The following is a 21527-nucleotide window of genomic DNA, read 5'->3' as shown; positions in this document are numbered from 1 at the left end:
TTGTTATTATCCCCTATTGTCCTACACAAACTTAAGTCACTGACAGCTGCTGTAGGCCTTTGCAATCTCAACCACCACTGAAATCAAATGATCTTCAATGTAGAAAAATTTTCAGTGAGAGCAGGATTCTGATAGCACTTTGATGGGTGGAGTAGATATGGACAACATTTCTCTCAGCTGTGCTTATGTGGCTTTTTATTCCCTCCCTAAATATTTCATCTAAATTACAAATTACCTGGCCAAGATATTTTTTTTTCCTAATATGATGGCAGTACATCCTTTTCACATGAGCTTATAGGTTGATATACTTTAGAATACAAGTGAAACTGCAGTTGTTTAGGCCCACTGAGGCAAAGGTAACCATATCAATGAAAAATTAAGTGTATATAGAAATAAGTATGATTGATTTCTTGCAAGGTTACCATAAATCTACATCTAATTTCCAAAGAGGAAGCTTCCCTAGAAAACTTTACCCAATAGATAAAATTAATTTTCAATTGGAAGTCACTAAATATATTTAAAAGTACATTCCTTTAATTAATAAAATTAAGATATTGACCTTACTTTAAAATATGTATTCTTTTAATTAATGAAACACCTGACCACACACATTCTCTTAAGCTGGCCCTTTCTTAATAGAAATGCAATAAATTACAGGCTTTCTTAGGTTGAATAATTTGGCAAAGGTCCAATGATTGTGCTTTTGCACAATATTCCAGGTTCATTGTATTTGGTTTTTATAATCACATACTCATCCCTAATTTAGAAACCTAAGCATACATTCCTTGTGCCAAACAAAACAAAATAAAAGTTTACAGTGTAGGAAAGGGCATCTTTGCCAAAAACAGAAAGCAAATATACAGCCAAAACAAACTCTTCCCTGAATATTTAGAAGCAAGCATTGACAATGATTATGAAGGGAGATTACAGAATGACTTTCCTAGGCATTTTAAGAAAATATAATATCTATGTGTGCATGTTCTGTTGCTTTTGAGAAACTACCACTAAACTTAAATTACTCATCGGTTATTTCCTCAGGAATCTGTAATATGGGTGGAGCTCAGCTGGGCAGCTCTTCTACGCTGCGTGCCGATCAACTGGAGCAGATCGACTCTGGGGCTGGGGGATCCACGTCTAAGATAGCTCTTTCACACAGTCGGTGAGTTGATGCTGCATCTCAGCTAGAAACACAGCAAGAATGCCTGGTTTCTCTCCACTTGGACTTCTCCTTTGACTGCTTAGGCTTTCTCCAGGCATCTTGTTTGGGTTCTAAGAGGAATGGGTTCAAGGTGCAGGGTTCTTATAACAAGACTCCGAAGTCCCAGAATGCCCCTTTTATCAGTCTGTTGGCCAAGTAAGTCATTAGGTGCAGTCCAGATGCAAGAGAAGTAGAAATAGCTCCTACCTGTCTATGAGAAATGTCTCCCAGAATTTACAACTAATGTTATCACTTCACATGTTTAAGATATTCATAATGCCAGGAAATGTTGTACTCAGTGAACTGCCTGTTCAGGGAGGCCAGGTGCCCTTGCAGAAAGCTTCGGAGAGGCAGCTTATCTCTGGAATTCCATCTGGGGATATATCTGAATCCATTTGACTCAGGGTCACGTGGGGTTTATTTCATTTAATTCAGAGTTATTCAAAGTGAAGCATGGTGGGGTGGCCAGTTCTCTGCTGCAGTTGTCTGTGATTAAACATTGTTGCATTTTGCAACCTCAGATAATGTGACAGTTTGGTGTCATTAAGAAGCAAAAAGCAAGCAAACAAAGCAACCCATCAGACCTTGAACTCATACTGACTCTTCCCTTTAATGCTGACACCAGTTGGCTCCATCTCTGTGGAAGGAGCTATGAACCCCACTCCCAACGATATCTTATGTTTAGAGAGGAATAAGAACTTAAGTTGCTGGATTGGACAAATGTTGTTTTCAAACTTAGTTTTGATACTTATAAGCTGGTGACCTTAATTAAGTTATTAACACTTTCTTTTTCCTTACTTGTAAAATTTGGTCTGATAATACCCAGAGGATTATTGCAAGATGATGAATGCCTGGCACTTCAAAATAACTCAATACTGTTAGGGTTTATTGTAGTTATTTTCTTGGTTACCTCCCAAAGTTCCTTTTAAAAAATTTTCTTTATTTAAAAAAGGGAACAAATTTCATACGTAGAATTTTAGGGGCATAATGATACTTCCCATTCTACCTTCCTACCCCCATTTTTTAAAATAATTTCTTTCTTTCTTTCTTTCTCTCTTTCTCTCTTTCTCTCTTTCTTTCTTTCACAGGCAGAGTGGACAGTGAGAGAGAGAGAGACAGAGAGAAAGGTCTTCCTTTTTGCCGTTGGTTCACCCTCCAATGGCCGCTGCAGCCAGCACGCTCTGGCCGGCGTATCGCGCTGATCCGAAGCCAGGAGCCAGGTGCTTCTCCTGGTCTACCATGCGGGTGCAGGGTCCAAGCACTTGGGCCATCCTCCACTGCACTCCCGAGGCATAGCAGAGAGCTGGCCTGGAAGAGAGGCAACTGGGACAGAATCTGGCACCCCGACTGGGACTAGAACCTGATGTGCCGGCATACAAGGCGGATGATTAGCCTAGTGAGCCGTGGTGCTGGCCCATTTTTTAAATTTCTACAAGGACATACTTACGTTTAGTGAAATAAGCCAGTCCTAAAAAGAACAATATTATATGTTTTTCCTAATTTGTGGTAACCAATAAATGTAGTACATAATAGCAAAATTAACATTTTGAGATGATTATTGTTTATAGCCCTTATCTATACTCTTGAGGAATAGTGGTTTTTCAACTTACACTTGTTGATTCTTTATCTAGTGGAGTGTTACTTTGTGATTATAAAGAAAATTGAAAGTACCTCCCAAAGTTTTTAACTATAGACCAACCTATATTATGAAATGGAGCATGATGTTCTAGAATACTGTGTTAGCAATGAAAGTTGAAGTCTTTTTCTTTTCTTATATGTTATCAATGCCTTGAACAACAAGATGATATATTCAGTTATAAAATAAAGGTCTCTAGGCCTATTTTAATGGAAGACAGTTTTTGGAATAATGGGATAGTTGTTAAGAGTAAAAAGGAGTTACGAGTTAAGATGGGGGGGGCAGCACTGTGGCACTAGTGGGGATGTTGACATCTCATATGGGTGCTGGTTCAAGTCCTGGTGGTTCCACTTTCAATCCAGCTCTCTGCTATGTGCCTGGGAAAGCAGAGGAGGATGGCCCAAGTGCTTGGGCCCCTGCACTCATGTGGGAGACCTGGATGAAGCTCCTGACTGTTGGCTCCAGCTTGATTTCCATCATGGCTATGGCAGCCATTTGTGGAGTGAACCAGCGGATGGAGAATCTCTCCCTCCCTCCCCCCCTCTCTCCCTCTCTCTGTGTGTGTGTGTGTCTTCCTTTTTCTTTCTGTAACTCTTACTTTCAAATAAATAAATAAGAAAAGTTAAGATGAATTGTCTAAAGTTGATGTCCCGGTTTTCTTCTGGATGTGTGACTTTGGGGAAATAACTTACATTCTCAGAACCTCAACTTCCTCATCCATAAAAACATGGCTAACTATATCCATTTAGGAGTACTGTTCTGAGAATTAAATGAGGAAAATTATGTAAAAGTGCCTGGCATGTAGCAGCTCCCAACAATTTTGTTTATTAGCTTCACCACCATTGAACTGATGAAAATAACTAGACTATTTCAACTAAATTTCAATTTGCACATTATGGACACAAACAGAAAATGGACTTATAAAGGATTTCTCCATGTAAATATTATACAATCTATATTTTCTGGATTATTTTAATTAATTACTTAAAATATCTCTCAATTTATGTGCTAATACAAAATAATTTCAATTCTTTTGCAGTCTAACAGAATTTAGCTGGTTGGTAGTGCTAATCATCGTCTTTATTATTTTCCATGTATATTCTGTCATTATTTATTAAGTTTAGCTCATAAACCTTAGTCATTTTTCCTGGCTGAACAATTATATTGCTTTATTTAATTTGGCTCACAAGAAATTTATAGATTAATTTTGGCAGAATTAACATGTTTTTCCTCTTGAGTCTTCCTATACATGAGTATTGTGTGTCTTTATGCTTATTCAAATTTTCTTTCATTTCCTCCAGTGACTTTTTTAAAATTTATTTTCTTTATTTTTAATTTTTTAAAAAAGATCTATTTATTTGAAAGGCAGAGTTACAGGGAAAGAGAGAAAGGGAGAGAGAGAGAAAGAGAGTGAGAGTGTGAGAGAAAGAGAGAGAGAAAGATCTTGCATCTGCTGGTTCACTCTCCAAATGGCCTTAATGGCCAGAACTGGGCCAGACAGAAGCCAGGAATCAGGAACTCCATCCGGGTCTCCCCCATGGGTGCAAGGGCCCAAGCGCTTGGGACATTTTCTGCTGTTTTCTCAGGTACATTAACAGGGAGCTAAGATTTGAACCGGTGCCTGTCTGGAGTGCCAGCATTGCAGGCAGTGGCTCTACCTACTAGGCCATAGTGCTAGCCCCTCCAGTGGCATTTTAACACTGTCTTTAAATTGATCTTCAATTTTTCTTTTTACATTTAGTCCCAGGTCTTTCATGTTTCTCAGACTACTGTGAAGGAATTTTTGCTTCCGTTGCATTTTCCAGTTGGTTCATATTTGTTCTCTCTCTCTTTTTAAAATGTATTTATTTATTTGAAAGTCAGAGTTACACAGAGAAGAGGCAGAGAGAGAGAGAGAGAGAGAGGTCTTCCATCTGCTGGTTCACTCCCCAATTGGCCACAACAGCTGGAGCTGTGCCAATCCGAAGCCGGGAGCCAGGAGCTGCTTTCTGGGTCTCCCACATGGGTGCAGGGGCCCAAGCACTTGGGCCATCCTCCACTGCTCCCCCAGGCCATAGCAGAGAGCTGGATTGGAAGTGGAGCAGCCAGGTCTCCAACTGGAATCCATATGGGATGCCGGTGCTTCAGGGCATTAACTCACTGCACCACAGCGCTGGCCCCCGTATTTGTTCTCTTTTATAATGTCCTTTACCACATAGAGTTTTAGATTTTTTAGATAAAATTTGCTGAGTTTTTATGATTTTTGCTTTTTCATCCTGCCTCAGTTCAAATGGGGAAAATCATGAGAATGATATTCAACCTTGATATATTCCTTTTCTCCTTAGCCATGTGGTGTGTAGGCTCTGTTTGTGTTCCTTAATAGCGTAATCCAGTTTTCCATGATGATTAGCTTATTAGGTCAGTGCTAATCCATAAACTATTCTCTAAAAGTCAAAAAGGAATAAAATTCAAGCAGTCTGAGAGAAATACAGCTTATAAAGCCAGTTCTCTAGCACTTACAGATAAATGTGGCTCTAGCTGACACTCTTGGTGGTGCATTCCAACTCCCATGAATTCTGATGATTTTTTTCTGAAAGCACCTGTAGCTCACCTTGAAGGATTTCTGGGGTGACAGGAGTTTGCTCAGTTCAGATGTGGGAGGGCTTAATGCGCTGTTTGGTTAGTGTCTGGGAAATTTGCTGAACAGATGACGGATAGCCATTTATTGATGTAAACTCCAGGTTTCTTGTGTCTTAGTTGGAAAAACTTTAGAGGTCCATTCTACATCATCTCCTGCCATGTCCCCAATAAGTGTGAACCTCCTAGTAGTAACCTATAATACAGTTGTTTCCCAAGGTCATCTTTCTTACTCTGTAGCACGGAGTTTGGCTGCATTGTGTCCGTAAAATAAAGTTAATAATGATGGACTAGTTTATTTGACGAAAGAAATTTCAAAATGGGAAAGCATTTAGGCTGGATGGATATTAATGGCTTTAAAGCCATATTAAAAGCATGGATATTAATGGCTTCTTTTGGTCAGATTTACAGTGAGATGTGGGAGCTAAAGGAAACAGGAAGGCAAAATTTGAAAAATTTGCAAACTGGTCAGGAAGAGAATAAAGAATAAGTGTTTAAAGGTGTGACCTAGCAACCAGTTGCTGAAGAGATTTATGCAGATCAAAGGGAGCAGTGGCTTTGAACTGGGACAATGAAAAAAGGCCCAGGGGCCAGCACTGTGACACAGCAGGTTAAAGCCCCAGCCTGCAGCACCGGCATCCCATATCGGCGCCGGTTTGAGTCCCAACTGTTCCTCTTCCAATCCAGCTCTCTGCTGTGGCCTGGGAAAGCAGTAGAAGACGGCCCAAGTCCTTGGGCCCCTGCACCTGTGTGGGAGACCTGGAAGAAGCTCCTGGCTCCTGGCTGCAGATCAGCTCAGTTATGGCCTTTGCGGTCATTTGGGGAGTGAACCAACAGAATGGAAGTCCACTCTCTCTCTGGTTCTACCTCTCTCTGTAACTGTATTTCAAATAAATAAAAAAAGATGAAAAGAAAAGAAAAGAAAGGAAAAAAGGCCCAGAGGACACCTCTTAAATCTTTGAGGCTGCCTCTGCCATGACAGGACCAGGAGCCCTCCAGTGCAAATTTATTTCAGAGACTGAGCCTTGGGCACTGTCCGTGGTCTTCCTGCCTAAGACCACCTTGGGAATCTTGCTTTCTGGTGAGGTGCGCTGCAGTCACTATGGCTGTGAATCAACAGGCCCATGTAGATAGCAGACCTTGTATCCTTGTGGTGTCGACTTCACAGACACACAGAATGCAAACACTGGAGGGTCCAGGTGGCTTCCATTGCGATTTCAAAGTAAGGCTTGGCAAGTCCTATGAAAGTGTATCACAGGGTCAGAGGCCCTCAAGAGAGCCTCCAGTGAAGCTATGTTCGGTGAAGTCCTGGGAGGAGATCTGTAGCAGAGACTCCAGATATGTCCAGCTACCAGCACTAGCCAACACTTTCTGAGAAAACCTGCAGGCACCGTGCCAAAGCAGCCCAGAAGGTAATCATGTGGACTATGAGCAGCAGAGCCTTGGCGTGCTAAAGGCCTGTGGGCCCACTCTTCACTGTAGTGTACTCAAGAAGTAAGACCTAGAGCTTTAAGACTTAAAGTGTGCATTGCTGAGTGTTGGCCTTGCATGAATCAATTACTATTTTCTGTGTGTCTTTTTCTCCCTTTTAAAATAGAAATGTTTACCCTATCCCTGCATTGCTATTGTATCTTAGATGTACATGCTTTGCTTTTTTGATTTTACAGAAGTTCACAGCTGGAAAGAATTTACCTTGAATATCTCATGAGAGTTTGGCCTTGAATTTTTGGGTGATTTTAGAATTAGCTTTGGGAGTATTGGTAATGGAATGAACTCAATTTGCATTGTGAGAAGAACATGAGCCCCTGGAGTCCGGGGTGGATAGCTATGGTTTGGATATGATTTGAGTTTGTTCCCCCAGGGTTTTTGTGCCAGAAACTTTGCTCCCAATGGTGGTGGTACTGGGAGAAGGTGTAGAATCTTTAAGAAGCAGGGCCCAGTGGGAGGTTCCTAGGTCAACTAGGGGTGAGTCCCTGGAAACAACTGTGACTCCGACTTGCTCTGGGTTCTTGTCTGGCAGCATGATACCCTTTTCCTACATCGTTTTCACCACTGTGGTGCCGTCCACCATGAGGTCCGCATGAGAACTGAGCCGATGCTGATGCCATGTCCTTCAATTTCCAGAACTGTGAGCTAAATGAAACTGTCTTCTTCATAAAGTCCCATGGCTTCAAGTATTTCGTTATAGGATTGGAGAACTAGTGAAAGCACTCAGGCAAGCTGACCACAGCAAACACCACGTGAAGGAGAGAGAGGCCACCTCTATGATTCCTCCCTGAATTCCTAGCCTACAAAACTCATGAGAAATCCAATAGTTGTTGTTCCAAAGAGAACATATTCTTAATAAATATTGATGAATGAGTGGGTGAGAGAAAAAACTGCATCTTATGGATCACTACATTCTGCATGTAATGTTACAGCATATAGGGCAAGAACTCCATAAACACCAAATTAAGACACCTGTAACCCATGATATTTTGGTATTCCATGAAAGGAATGATTAGGGAAAGCCTCACAAATTTTCTTTCATCTTTATAGGATCAATTTAACAGAAAATGCAGACCCTATCCAGTTAAAAAAAAAATAAAAAGTACCTCTAGGAGAATGCAGTAGTTAGAGTGAAGAAGATAGAAGGTCTACCTCCCTGGGTTCATGCTTCCCTAATAGATGTTTCTGGCAAACTCAGAAATAATTAGTGGCAAATAAAAAGCAATTATGTAGATTGTAACTACAAAGTAATTCTATGGAATTAAGTCAATAAGAAATTATAGGAACTATGGCATTTATGGATTAAGGATATTAGGGGCCCTTCTCTCTTTTATGTGGACAGGCTCAGAGTAGGGGAGAGGGAACCCTCCAGGACAGTAATGTTCTGTTAGAAGTGAAAGACATGATGGCATGTTGGAAATGGACAAAGAATGCACTTAATCAGTGATGACACCAAGTTTCAGTGCGTCCTCAGGGCATATGGGGTTTAAAGGAAAAAAAAAAAATTGGAAAGCTTTGGCCCCTTGGCAGTCTTGAGATTGGGGTAATGAACTTGTGTACCACAGCCAGGATGTTCAAACTGGGCTATGTTGGAACAAAGGGAGGAGGATTCCTAACCAACGATCTAGCACTGGTTTTCATATTGTTGGTTATGCCAGGAAACCCTGGGTCAATGGAATCTCAAAGGGTCCTCCAAATAGAAAAGGCATAATTGTGTTGCCGAATGGTTGTAAATCGGAAAGAAAAGAAAGGGCCAGGGAATTTCTGGAGAAACTGGTAGGGATTGTAGATGCTACACCACCGAGCATTAAGTGAGGCATAATGTGTTTGGAAGATTACTAGCCTGACATATCTGTGAGCCTTGATGGATTTCTTTTATCACCAGCAAGGGTTTTGGTCAAGATCTAGTTTGTTAAAAAGCCCCAAAGCAAAACAGAGTTAAACTAGCAGCTGAGGATCAGGATAGCAAAGCCGACTTCACTCACATCATGGCAGGGGAAAACAGGCTGCATGATAGACTGTTTGCTGTATTATACTGTGATCTCAGCAGGGGTTATTCTTTTTGGAAAATATTTTTAAGCCATAATTGAGGCTCTCAGTGGAAGCCAATTTCAACTTAGTAACACCTAAATATATCTGAGACCACAGGCTGTGGACAGTCCTTCAGAAAGAGCAAAACAGCCGTGAGAACAGGCAATAGCAGCCCCGATATTTTCTGCTGCTCTCAGGAAAACCTTGACTTGGAAGGAATTACAGTCTTGTCGTCAGATCCTACTACTGGAGCCTGGGTTCTGTGTTACCTGGAATTGCTGTAACCATCTCTTTAAGTTCCTAACCTCATAGAATGTGTTTATAAAAATAAGATAAGAAGAAAGACACATGCTGTGCAGGCCTGTCTGACCGAATGAGAGCCTCCGGGGTCACAATGATCCAGTGGGTAGTGAGTAGGTGAGTGGCCAGGGAGTTCCAGGCATTCCAGTGTAAGAAGCATCTTGGGCAGTGGAATGAACAGCTATTCAGTAGAGAGTAAATAGTGGATATCATTGTAATTTCGCTCCTGGAAATAATGAGTGTTGAGTACTTCCTCTTCACATTGCTCCAGGTTTCAGATACTCAGTTGACAGAGCTCGGTACTGAGATAATCGGTAGACACTCCCCAGGCTAAGTTGATGTCTTTTTTTTTTTTTTTTTTTTTTTTTTTTTTAACATTTTGGGAACTGTGCCTTTTCACACACAACCCAGGCTCCAGAGGACCTCCTGTCTCTTCTAACTGGACCCAGAAAATGAATTCACTGAGTGGAGCATTGACCCCATCCAGCCCTACCTGTCCTGAAACCTTAGAACAATCTGATCTTTTCCCTGGGTGGATGCTGGCTCTCTGGGATGACTGAATGATGGGAGATTGCGTGGCGTTCCCTGGGCAGCTTCTCCTTTCCCAACAGGGAGGCTACCTGTTTGGCTGCTCAGGTTTGCTCCTGACGCAGGTGAGCTCACCCGGTCTGCTCAGAGCAGAGCATCAGGGCATCATGTGGGAAGTGCAGAACCGCCTTTATATAAGAACCTCACAGACACCGGCTCCTTTGAAGAAGTTGACAATATTTCTTGAGTCCCTGCCCTCCCGCCCCACCCCCAGTACCTCCCCTCAAACCTTCCTTCACAGCCAGAGCAGAAAGTGTCACATGGGAAAACTCAAAAGTCTGTTGTAAAGGTGCGGCATGTCACCAGAGGCCATGGGTTCTGAAGTGCCTTGGCATGCCAGTGATGTCAGATTTCAAAGGACTCTGGCCTCAAATCAAGCTGCAAGCTGCGACAATGCTTCATTAAACACCAGCAAGCAAAACAAAACAGACCTTTTTCCAAGCAGAGACGTCTCTCATGTATGTGAGGACCATGCCATGTGCACTACAGTCTCGGCACAATTTACTTTCACTTCCTCTTTTTGTTCCAAAGCATTGTGAATGTAGCAGCTCTCCTGATGACCTGACAATTTAGCTGAACAGTGGGAGCATTCCGAATTTTGCCCTCCAAAGAGACAAAGAAAAGTCTAGCAGGAAAGGGTATATTCTGGGGAGTCTAGAGCTGTGTGGGTCTCAGTGTGTTCTCTCTTGTTTAGAAAAGAAATTCTCTCCTTAATCCATAGCTAAACTTTTTGGGAGCGGAGCATTGGAGCATTTGACATTAGCTGCCCTGAACACACAAAACACAACACTGAAGGCAGTTTAAGTTATTTCCACCTCAAAGAGCTTTGCAAAGAGACACAGAGGGGCTCAGATCATTCAGGATAAGGATGGGTTTGAGCGCTTCTTACCTGGGCTTCTCTCACTATTCCATTCTTGGTGCAGTGTCCGCCCTCCACACAGTTGCTCTCTGTCTTGCAGTTGTGCAGGGTACCATTGCCAACAGCACCACCTCCAGGATTAGCCATTTGGGGGGGAAGTGATGGAGAGGTCTCCTGGGGAGCTTCAGTGTTCCAGGCGCCAGGGGATAGAGGGGAAGCTCTTGAAGGCTGAGCCTGGACAGGAATCCGACCAGTCAGGCTTTTCCAGCCTATCTTTTCGCCAGATCTTTGAAACGAAAAACCAGTGGTTACCTTTACACTCCACAACTCCAGTCAGAATGTGGACTCCTCCGAGACAAACCTGCCTACAAAACTACAGAGGAAGTGGCCCATGTTGGCTCCTCCTGGGGACGGAGGAAACCTGGGGAGGGCGAAACCCAGTGGCGAGCCTCTAGGAGGCGGGCTGGGAGGTGGAGAGACTTTTAAAGACACACGCACAGGCACACTCTCACTGCCTCCTGCGCACTGCAGCGTCAGTTCCAGCACTACCTTTTTCTGTCACCTCTCCTTCCCCCCGTGTAATTACTTTTTTGACTGTCAACAGAGCTCAAACGTCAGGATGCCTTTTTGGCTCTTAAACTGCATTCAGAGGTGGTGACCGGAGGCTAGAGGGAGGAGGGCGCAGAAAGTTACTGTTTAACGAGAGCAGAGTTTCAGTTGGGGCAGATCAGGAAGGTTATGGAGGTGGCTTGTTGCACTGTGTGAATGTACTAAATGTTGCTGAACTGTACACTGAAAAATGATTCGCAAGGCGGATCGTACGCGATATTTGCTTTACTATATACTTTTTAGGTGGTGTAAAAATTAACAACTGTCAAATACTCAATATTCAAACCAATTAAAGCCAGGGGTATGATGAGGGACTGCTAAGTCAATAAGGCTTACAGGAAGACAGAATATATGGTTTCTCATGATGACTTCAGTATCTCTGCAATGTGATCGTGGGAGAACCATACACTCTCTTTGTGTCTCAGGATTTCCACCTTTAAAACAAAACAAAACAGCAGTGTGGCTTGGGTTTGGGACTGACACAGGTGTTGTCAGGTAGGCAGTGAGAGCAGGGTCCCAAGCCCACACACCTGTGGTTTACTCATTAACTCATACTCTCAATGCACCAGTCATCAGAGGTCTGTTTCTTGCTATCCTCATCAACTAGCACTGTGGTGATATGGTTTGTTGGACAGTGTCAATCATTTACAGCTTACTGAGTCTTCCAAAGCCCACTTTCATGATTGACTTGTATTGGGGATCAAAAAATATGATACCTCAAGGTAAAGAGCCCAGAAGCAGCTGGAAAAGGAACATTTCTCTCTGATCATCTCCTGACTTCCTGTGTCTTGCTTCCCCTACCCCCCCCCCATTTTTTTTTTCCTATAAGGCAAGTGACAGAAACTAGAATTTCTCTTGCCCAAGGTGGAAACTAAACCCTCTTTCCCCCCAAAGCAAGTCATGAAGTCTAAATATATATTCTAGTCTTGTTATGGGACTGTGTATTGTAATCTTTAGTTCTAGGTTCTTGCCCCCACAGAGATAAAAATTCAAACCAGAGGCATAAATATAGTACATAACTGAGCACTGGATTTATTTAAAAGAGAGTAAATACACATTCACATGTGAGGGTGGGCCACCCTATATGCAGAAATACCCATTGTAAGTGGGCTAAAATTGCCTAAGAGTTGCGGGGGAGACCAGAGCAGGATCCAGAGGCCAAGTGTAAGAGAAGGGAAAACCTCCCAGGCTATCAGTTTCTCTTATGAGATAGGTAGTGGAGCCTTATTTGGATATACAAATGGTGTGAAATTTAGCATGCACCAAGCTTTCTGAAGGTTTCATGGCACCACCATGTAGACTTTAACCCACATGGCCATCATCGTATCTGCTTCCTCCTTGTCCAGGGTGAGACACAGGTGCATCATGGGAAAGTGGGCCCACTGGATTGGCAGGTGAGGAAATAGTTACAATGCAGGGCTGGCAGAAATTGTGATTCTGTTCACTCATTCCTAACTAATCTTCCTGTTAAGTTGCCCCACAGCAGTCTAACCCTGTCATTCTGTCTTGGAGCTGACCATAAAGAAATTCTCTGACCTGTTTTGTCTGAGAGTAGATTGCAAGAGACCCATTTTGGAAGGGGTCCTGCCCCATACCCAGGAGGAAGAAATGCTACACAGAGAGGCAAAAACATCGGAACAGAGAGACCTTGCTGTGTTTTCCTACTCAGTCTATTAACATTAGGTCACACTCTTTTGGTCTAATCATATTTCTACATGGCTATCCATACTTCTTCAAACCTAAGCATAAAAAGGACTAGTTCATCCTGGGTCTTCGGGTTCTCAGTGAAGACTCCCCCTGCCACAAAACTCTATGACCAAATTAATTCCTTATGCTTTCCTCTCGTTAACATTTTTGGCAGAAGGATGTTGTTCACGACACTTTCTGATGAGCAGGAAGTGGATGGCCTGCTTTTTCATCCCTGTACTGAGTCTAGCCTTCGTTGACAATAGGAGCTTAGAAAAGCAACTCATTTACTGGCTCAACAGACAAAAACAAACAAACAAAAGCAAAAGCCCACAGGCAACAAGCACAACAGAAATGTTCCCTATTGCCAGAGCTGCATTTCTTGGCCCACAGCTTTCTTGGGCTGGGTTTGTTTCTACTCCAGAATATGTGACTTTGAAAGGAGGTGATGATAATGTTTCTCTTAACCATGATTTATAGGTAAGATTCCCCATTTTTTTGCATTCCAAAAAACATTGGAGAACTAAGATAAGATCCTGGGCCAAGTGATGAGATAGAGTTAGTATCAAGTGTGTCCTGCCCTACCCAGTTAGTATCTCCAGCTTAGCATTTTTATTACATCCCTCCCCATCTTTGTCTTCAGAGCAGAATGAGAATTCTACTGGTCTTTCTTCCATGGCTATTATCCTAGGAGTTGAAAGTTCCTGCTATGTTGGTTTATTTTTTCCTAAGACTTATGCAACAGAGAGAGAGAGAGAAAGAGAGAGAGAGAGAGAGAGAAAGAGGGAGAGGGAGAGGGAGAGGGAGAGAGAGAGAGAGAGAGAGAGAGAAGGGAGCATTAATTACTCTTGGTCCGACTGCCTCAGGTTACTTAAAAAGATTCAACATTGTTTTGATTGAAGTATATAACTACTTCATGGCATTTTAAAAAATATTCAGTTATTTATTTGAAAGGAAGAATGACAGAAAGAGAGAGGGAGATAGGAGGGGAGAGACAGAGAAGAGAGAGAGAGATTTTCAATTCACTGGTTCAGTCCCCAAATTGCAGATGACTGCAACAGCAAAGTCTGTGCCAGTCAAAGCCGGAGCCAGGAACTTCATCTGGGTTTCCCACATGGGTGGCAAAGGCCTAAGGACTTGGGCCATCACCTACTGCCTTCCCAGGTGTATTAGCCTTCCCGGGGAGCTGGTTAGGTAGTGGATCAGGCAAGACTCAAACCAGCACTCAGATACGGAATGCCAGCATCACAAGGGGCAGCTTACCTTGCTGTGCCACACACCTATCCCTGAGAAATATTTTAGAATATATTTTATCTGTATAAAAGATACATTTACTACCTTTAAAAAATGTTTTGATAGAATCATTTTATGTTTCTGGTCAGCAAGGGGTGGTAAATGGAATTGAAATGCTCACCACTTTCCCCAGTTTTCTGTTGCTACCGTAACAAATCATCACAAACTTAGTGGCTAAAGCAACACAAATGAGTCATCTTAGAATTCTGTAGGTCAGGAGTCTGACATGGGTCTCACTGGGCTCACATCAAGGCATCATTCAGGCTCCCCCAGCCCTGCCAAGAAAATCTGTTTCCCTGGCTCCTCTGAATTTCAGAGGACACCTTAATTCCTTGGTTAATGACCCCTTCCTCGTCATCAGAGCCAGACATGCTGCATCCCTGTGGCCTTGCTTTCATTGTCTAGCTGTGAATGCCCACAGCCAGAAATCATGTGATTAGATAATAATCATCCGTTAATAAAGGCTAATCTTAGCATAACCTCGATTACCTCTGCAAAGTCATTTAAAAATTATTTAAATTAATGTATAAGACTTTATGGCCGGTGCTGTGGCTCAGTAGGCTAATCCTCCGCCTTGCGGCGCCGGCACACCGGGTTCTACTCCCGGTCGGGGTGCCGGATTCTGTCCCGGTTGCCCCTCTTCCAGGCCAGCTCTCTGCTGTGGCCAGGGAGTACAGTGGAGGATGGCCCAAGTGCTTGGGCCCTGCACCTCATGGGAGACCAGGAGAAGCACCTGGCTCCTGCCTTCGGATAGGCGCAGCGCAGTGGCTGCAGTGGCCACTGGAGGGTGAACCAGCGGCAAAGGAAGACCTTTCTCTCTGTCTCTCTCTCTCACTGTCCACTCTGCCTGTCAAAAAAAAAAAAAAAAAAAAAAAAGACTATATATTTATAGTATACAATAGGTTGGGTTTTGCTATAAGTATACATTGCAGAATGTTTAAATCATGCTAATTATCATAGGTATTACCTTGCCACAGTTATCATTGTGTGTGTGTGTGATGAGAACACTTAAAATCTAATCTTTAACAATTTTCAAGAATAAAATACATTGCTATTAACCACAGTCACCATGTTTTAAGTGGATCTCTTGAACTTACTCCTTTTAACATAAATTTTGCATGTAACAGATTGCAAATAGATTGCAAAGTCCTTTTCCTCTTGTGAAAGAACACATTCGCTGAGTCCACAGATTAGAGTGTGGACAATTTGGCAGACCATGACTCCGAATTAGTGCCATTAGCACTAATCTAAAATTTGTAAAGAACCACAGAATGTCTCTTTAGTTTATTGCTCTTGTTGTTTTCTTTTAATGAAGGTAGAAAATGTGCATTTTAATTTTTTGTTGATTTTGCTTATTGCAGAGATGAAGAGAGAGAGCAAGAGTGAAAGAGAACACTTCCATCCACTGGTTCACACCAGACAGATCTGGGAATGCCATCCGGGTCTCCGCATGCGTGGCAGGGACCTGCATTAACATGAACTTGGAGTCAGGAGTTGGAGCTGGAAATCAAACCCAGGTACCTTAGCGTGGGGTTCAGCCCTCTTAACTGGCATCTCCACTGCCAGGCTGCACTGTGTGTACGTCTCTGGGGTAGGGAACTTTTTTTTCTGCTACAGGGCATACAAAATTATCAGCTTGAAAATGAATCTGTCATAGATTTATTAGGTTTCGAGTCTCACCTGTGGTTACCTTGGTGGGACCAATCTAAATGATTTCTTAGGCTTTACATGGCCTGAGGGCCAGACTTTCCTCACCCCTGATAGAGGCTTTCACAGCTTCATGTTCAGGTTCAGCATCCAAAGCCTCTTTCCAGCCATGTTTAAATTATATTCTAATTTACACCAACAAAGATACATGGCATCAGTGTAAAGTGCAGTGAATTTGCAGAAGGTTAACATACCTGGGTAACTATCACCCAGGCCCAGAATTGGGAAAGTTCGAGCATCTGCAAGCCTCTTTGTGCACTGCCCCACTCATTACTTCCTCAAAGCCACTGTCATGAGAGATTTCTACCACCCAGGAAGACTTCTGCGTCATGATTTTATAGAAACAGTACACAGTATGCTGCTCATGCTGCCTATATTTTTTATTTATAGCTTCTTTCACCTAATTAGTATGTTTGAGAGAGCTTTCCATTTTGCAGTATGTGTGGCTGCAAGTTGTCTCACTGTTGTAATAGTATCCCATTTTATAGCATTCTATAACTTCTTCATTCAATCTATTGTGGACATTTGATTTTCAGTCTTTAGTCATTAAAATGATCACTACTATGAATTTTCTAGTTTATATTTTGGTAACCGTATTATATATCTGCATTTCTGATGGGTATGTACCTCCAAGTGGAATTTCTGGGATATGAGATAAGTATTTATTCAACTGTGGAAGATTTTAATAAATAATTCCATGTGCTTGCATCAGCTTATACATCAACTAGTAATGGACATCAAAGCTGCTCCATATCCTCACTAACACTACATATGGTCAATCTTCTAAACATATTAATGGTCTTAGTGAATTCGTAGAGGTATCTTATTGCTGTTGGGTTTATTTTTTTAAGATTTTATTTATTTATTTGATATGTAGAATTAATAGAGAGAGGAGAGACAGAGAGAAAAGTCTTCTTCCATTCGCTGGATCACTTCCCAGATGGCTGCAATGGCCAGAGCTGAACGGATCTGAAGCTAGGAGCCAGGAGCTTCTTCTGGGTCTCCCGCATGGGTGCAGGGGCCCAAGCACTGGGGCCATCTTCCACTGCTTTCCCAGGCCACAGCAGAGAGGTGGATCAGAAGTGGAGCAACCAGGACACAATTTGGTGCCCATATGAAATGCTGGTGCCTTATGTAGAGGCTTAGCCTCCTAGGCCACTGAGCCAGGCCCTCTTGGGGGTTTCTTAAAGGTAAAGTTTACATAAAGTGAAACACATAAAGCCTAAGGTACAGTTAGTGAATTTTGACAAACCTGAACTTGTTTGAGCTTTAGGTTTTCATGTTGTTTCCTTGTGATTTTTTTTTTTCTCACGGAAAGGCTCTGAGGAATTAAATTCCCTGTGCCTGAAAAGGAAAACCGTATTTATTCCGTGCCCCTAAACTCCTCCTTCCAGTGCTAGGCATTCACAGGCGTGGGCTGCTTGCTGCTGGTGTCTGTGGACTGTTGGATTGAGAGAGTTAGCATATTATCTGCCTGGGTGCTCATGTACCTACTGATCTGATGTGTACTTGACCACAACAGAACAGGGCAGAGCAGTAGCTTTTACGTCCCAGCATTACCCAGTAGCCTGGCATTCAAACAGCCTGGTTGTTCAGCTCCAAACTCTTGAGCCTGACGAGAAGGACCCTGAGAGCCTGCAGAGAGCCAAGTCTTCCTTCTTCTCCTGCTTCCTGTCATATTGCAGTAGGAGTCGTGCACCTCTAGGTATTTATGTCATGGTGAACACGCATTCTTGACCATGCCTCTGGCACACACAGGCCCTGTGCTTCATGCTTAGCTTAGCTACAGGAAACGTACCAGTTGCAATTTGCATGTAATAAAGAGCATGGGGGAAAAATCATTTGACCTTGTGAAAGATGGGGGCCTAAGGTCCCATTTGCCTAGACTCTCTGAGGCTTTCTCATTCCAGGGACTTCCTTCCTCTTAGGGGCACTGCCTGCCAAGCAGGGCAAGCCTTTCTACAGCCACTCAATATTGTGCCTCTGGTCAGTATTTCTCGTGGAATCTCCCTCCTCACAGCCTGGAAGCATCTCTTCTGTAGTCCCCCAGGAACATTCCTTTCTCCCGAAACCTGGTGCTGTCATTCATGCCCGTCTCTATGTTCTTCCCAAGGATTTCACATTTGGAGCATAAAAGTCCAGAAGAGATTATTATGTTATTCTGATGTGATTATTATTATTGTTTTTACACCTCTGCACTCTAACTTTTCCTCTTTATATGAGACTAGGGCAGCTTATCAGGCTGAGAAGTAAAGGGCAGATTCATATTGCCTATCTGTAGGGTATAATAGTCTACATCAATAATTCACTGTCCTGCCTATCCATCCTCACAACACACACACACCATCACACCATCCTGGTCTCCCACGTGAGTGACTGGGACCCAGGTCCTCACACCATCCTGTGCTCCCTCTCCAGGTGCATTTGCGGGGAGCTGGAACTGCAGCAGAGCAGCCGGTACTCTAACTGCCATTCTGATCCGGGATGTGAGCCTCCTGAGCAGCAGCTTAGCCTGCTGTGCCACAACTCGCCCCGCACTTGAATTTTTACTGGAAAGCAATACAACTGATTTCTGTCCATGTAATGGGTTAAAAAGCATTCAATCCATTTTATGAGTTAAAAATCAATCAAATACAATAAAAAATTGTGCTTCCCTGGAGAGGGAGCTTTTCCTCTATTAGAAAATGTATGTTGGCCGCGCCGTGGCTCAATAGGCTAATCCTCCGCCTTGCGGCGCCAGCACACCGGGTTCTAGTCCCGGTCGGGGCGCCGGATTTTGACCCGGTTGCCCCTCTTCCAGGCCAGCTCTCTGCTGTGGCCCGGGAGTGCAGTGGAGGATGGCCCAAGTGCTTGGGCCCTGCACCCCATGGGAGACCAGGAGAAGCACCTGGCTCCTGGCTTCGGATCAGCTCGATGCGCCAGCCGCAGCGCGCCAGTAGCGGCGGCCATTGGAGGGTGAAACAACGGCAAAGGAAGACCTTTCTCTCTGTCTCTCTCTCTCTCACTGTCCACTCTGCCTGTTAAAAAAAAAAAAAAAAAAAAAAGAAAAGAAAGAAAGAAAGAAAATGTATGTCTTCATTCCCATCTGTCTCTTCATACACATCTATTGATTATTCTATGTTCCTCAGATTCTCCTTCGACTCAGTCTTTATATGTTACTGTTGGTTAGTTAACAGATTGAATAAAATCTTTGATGTGTTCATTTTATATTTGAATGAAGGCCGAGTTTTATCATTTCTTGAAAACTACATTGTGAGACATTTGAAGTAGACGATATTTCTCCTTAGCACATGTTTCGGATTGTTTCTTAGGGTTTTTCTGCATTCCATCTAATCATCAGAAGATTCTTCATGATAATACACAATAACATTTTCATTTTACACGTTAAAAGCCAAGACTCAAAAGACAGTTTAATTGTAGGTCCCAGGTAGTCAGGAAAGATATAAGGAGTAGATCAGGATTTTCAATAAAAATGGAGCTTGCTTTATTACGCTTGTACCTCCACTGTGTCACTCTGGGCTGCCTTGAAGTCAGACTGGCCGAGGTCTGTCCATTCTTGCAAAAGTAAAAATATTGGAAAACTAAAATTCGTGTAACAGTAAAAATATTAGAAGATCTTAGCTCTTCATTTTCAAGAGAAAGCTAAATGTTAGCACTGGAGGTTTACATTTAAAGCAGCAGTTTGCATCTCTGCTACACAGAGGGTGGTCTGCATTGTATTAGCCCTCAGTCCTGTGAAGGGAATGTATGACATTTGAATCTTGTGAGACAGGCAAAGCATGGACATGTAAGCTAGAAAAAATGTTTATAGCATTAAATTATCTCAGCAGAATTTCTTAACAACTAGCAGATAAAACAACACAATTAGTAATTGGTAGTCAAATGTATTATTCCCCTCCTTGATAGAAACAGAAACATATAGGAAATACTCTTTCATATCAAGTTGGTATTCAGGTTTGAAGTTGGTGAGATCATCTTGATTATTCTTTCTCTCCTTTCCAAACCACAAGGAAGCTGTGATTAGACAGTGAATGGTGTCAGCACTGGAGTATCCCCTACAATACAAATAAAAATTCCTAATTTGTTTAGACAGTTTTGACTCCATTGGTTTTTACCTGTCCTGAACAAATGATTTTTAAAAAAAAAGATTTATTTATTTTATTTGAAAGGCAGAGTTACAGTGAGGCAGATGCAGAGACAGAGGGAAAGAGAGAGGTCTTCCACCTGCTAGGTCACTCACTAGACGGCTACGATGGCCGGAGCTGTGCTGATCCAAAGCCAGGAGCCAGGAGCTTCTTCCAGAGAGCTGGATCGGAAGTGGAGCAGCCAGAACTTGAACCACTGCCCACATGGGATGCCAGCACTTCAGGCAGCAGCTTTACCCGCTACACCACAGCGCCAGTCCCAAATGTATGATTTTTGACACTTGTTATAGCTGCTACAACCACTTCTTGAAATTTTAGACACATTACACATATTAAATGAGCAAAGGGAAGGGAAGGACTAACTATGAAATTTGCAGGCCCAGTATAAAATGAAAATGTGGGCCTCATGTTCAAACAAGAAATAGAATATTGGGGCCGGTGCTGTGGTGCAGTGGGTTAACGCCCTTGCCTGAGTGTTGGCATCCCATATAGGTGCCGGTTCTAGTCCTGGCTGCTCCACTTCCGATCCAGCTCTCTGCTGTGACCTGGGAAAGCAGTGGAAGATGGCCCAAGTCCTTGGGTCCCTGCGTCCACATGGGAGACCCAGAGGAGGCTCCTGGCTCCTGGCTTCAGATGGGCGCAGCTCCGGCAGTTGCAGCCAACTGTGAACCAGTGGATGGAAGACCTCTCTCTCTCTCTCTCTCTCTCTCTCTCTTCCTCTCCTCTCTCTGTGTAACTCTGACTTTCAAATAAATAAATAAATATTTAAAAGAAAAAAAAATAGAATATTAATAGATGCGCCTCATGTTCAAACAACAAGTAGAATATTACTGGCACCCCAGATTGTACCACCTGCAAACTCCAGCTCTAACTTCCTGAGGAGTAGCCACCACCCTGACTTCTAACAGCACGGGTTTTCTTGGCCTCTTTTTGACTTTGTATTCATGGAATCACACAGGATGCACTCTTTGGTGCCTGGCATCTCTCGCTCAATACTGTGATTCTGAGATAGTAGTGTATGTAATTGTAATTTGTGTAATCTTATTGCTCGAAAACACTCATTTTATAAAATCTTTTTTTTTAAAGATTATTTTTTTTTACTTGAAAGTCAGAGTTACACAGAGAAAGGAGAAAGAGAGAGAGAGAAAGAGAGAAAGAGAGAGAGAAAGGTCTTCTATATACTGGTTCACTCCCCAACGGGCCGCAACAGCCAGAGCTGCACTGATCTGAAGCCAGGAGCTAGGAGCCAGGAGCCTCCTCCGGGTCTCCCACGTGGGTGCAGGGGCCCAAGGACTGGGGTCATCTTCTACTGCTTTCCTAGGCCACAACAGAGAGCTGGTTGGAAGCGAAACAGCCAGGACTCAAACCGGC

At 43.0% G+C, this 21527-nt stretch overlaps 1 protein-coding gene and 1 long non-coding RNA gene across 6 annotated transcripts in view; one reads left to right on the top strand and one right to left on the bottom strand.

Moving 5' to 3' along the window:
* The window catches only part of SPTLC3 (serine palmitoyltransferase long chain base subunit 3), a 159547-nt gene extending 148305 nt beyond the window's left edge, over positions 1-11242 (bottom strand). The window contains exon 1 of the mRNA XM_002710970.6: positions 10747-11242. Within this exon, the coding sequence (XP_002711016.4) occupies positions 10747-10863 (117 nt within the window). The 5' untranslated portion in view covers positions 10864-11242. The remainder of the gene's footprint in view (positions 1-10746) is intronic.
* The window catches only part of LOC149123418 (uncharacterized), a 207965-nt gene that overhangs the window by 138711 nt on the left and 47727 nt on the right, over positions 1-21527 (top strand). For 4 of the 5 annotated variants that reach the window (XR_016215986.1, XR_016215985.1, XR_016215984.1 and 1 more), the window contains 2 exons: positions 1039-1159; positions 15666-15821. This is a non-coding gene — a long non-coding RNA (uncharacterized LOC149123418). Of the gene's footprint in view, positions 1-1038; positions 1160-3196; positions 3329-15665; positions 15822-21527 lie in introns of those variants that run through there. The other variant, XR_016215988.1, reaches the window with a different exon arrangement.

This window comes from Oryctolagus cuniculus, chromosome 11 (genome assembly GCF_051225735.1).
Source record: "Oryctolagus cuniculus isolate XC-2025 breed Fujian yellow rabbit chromosome 11, ASM5122573v1, whole genome shotgun sequence".
NCBI lineage: Eukaryota > Metazoa > Chordata > Mammalia > Lagomorpha > Leporidae > Oryctolagus > Oryctolagus cuniculus.
This window is presented reverse-complemented; position numbering and strand designations above follow the sequence as displayed.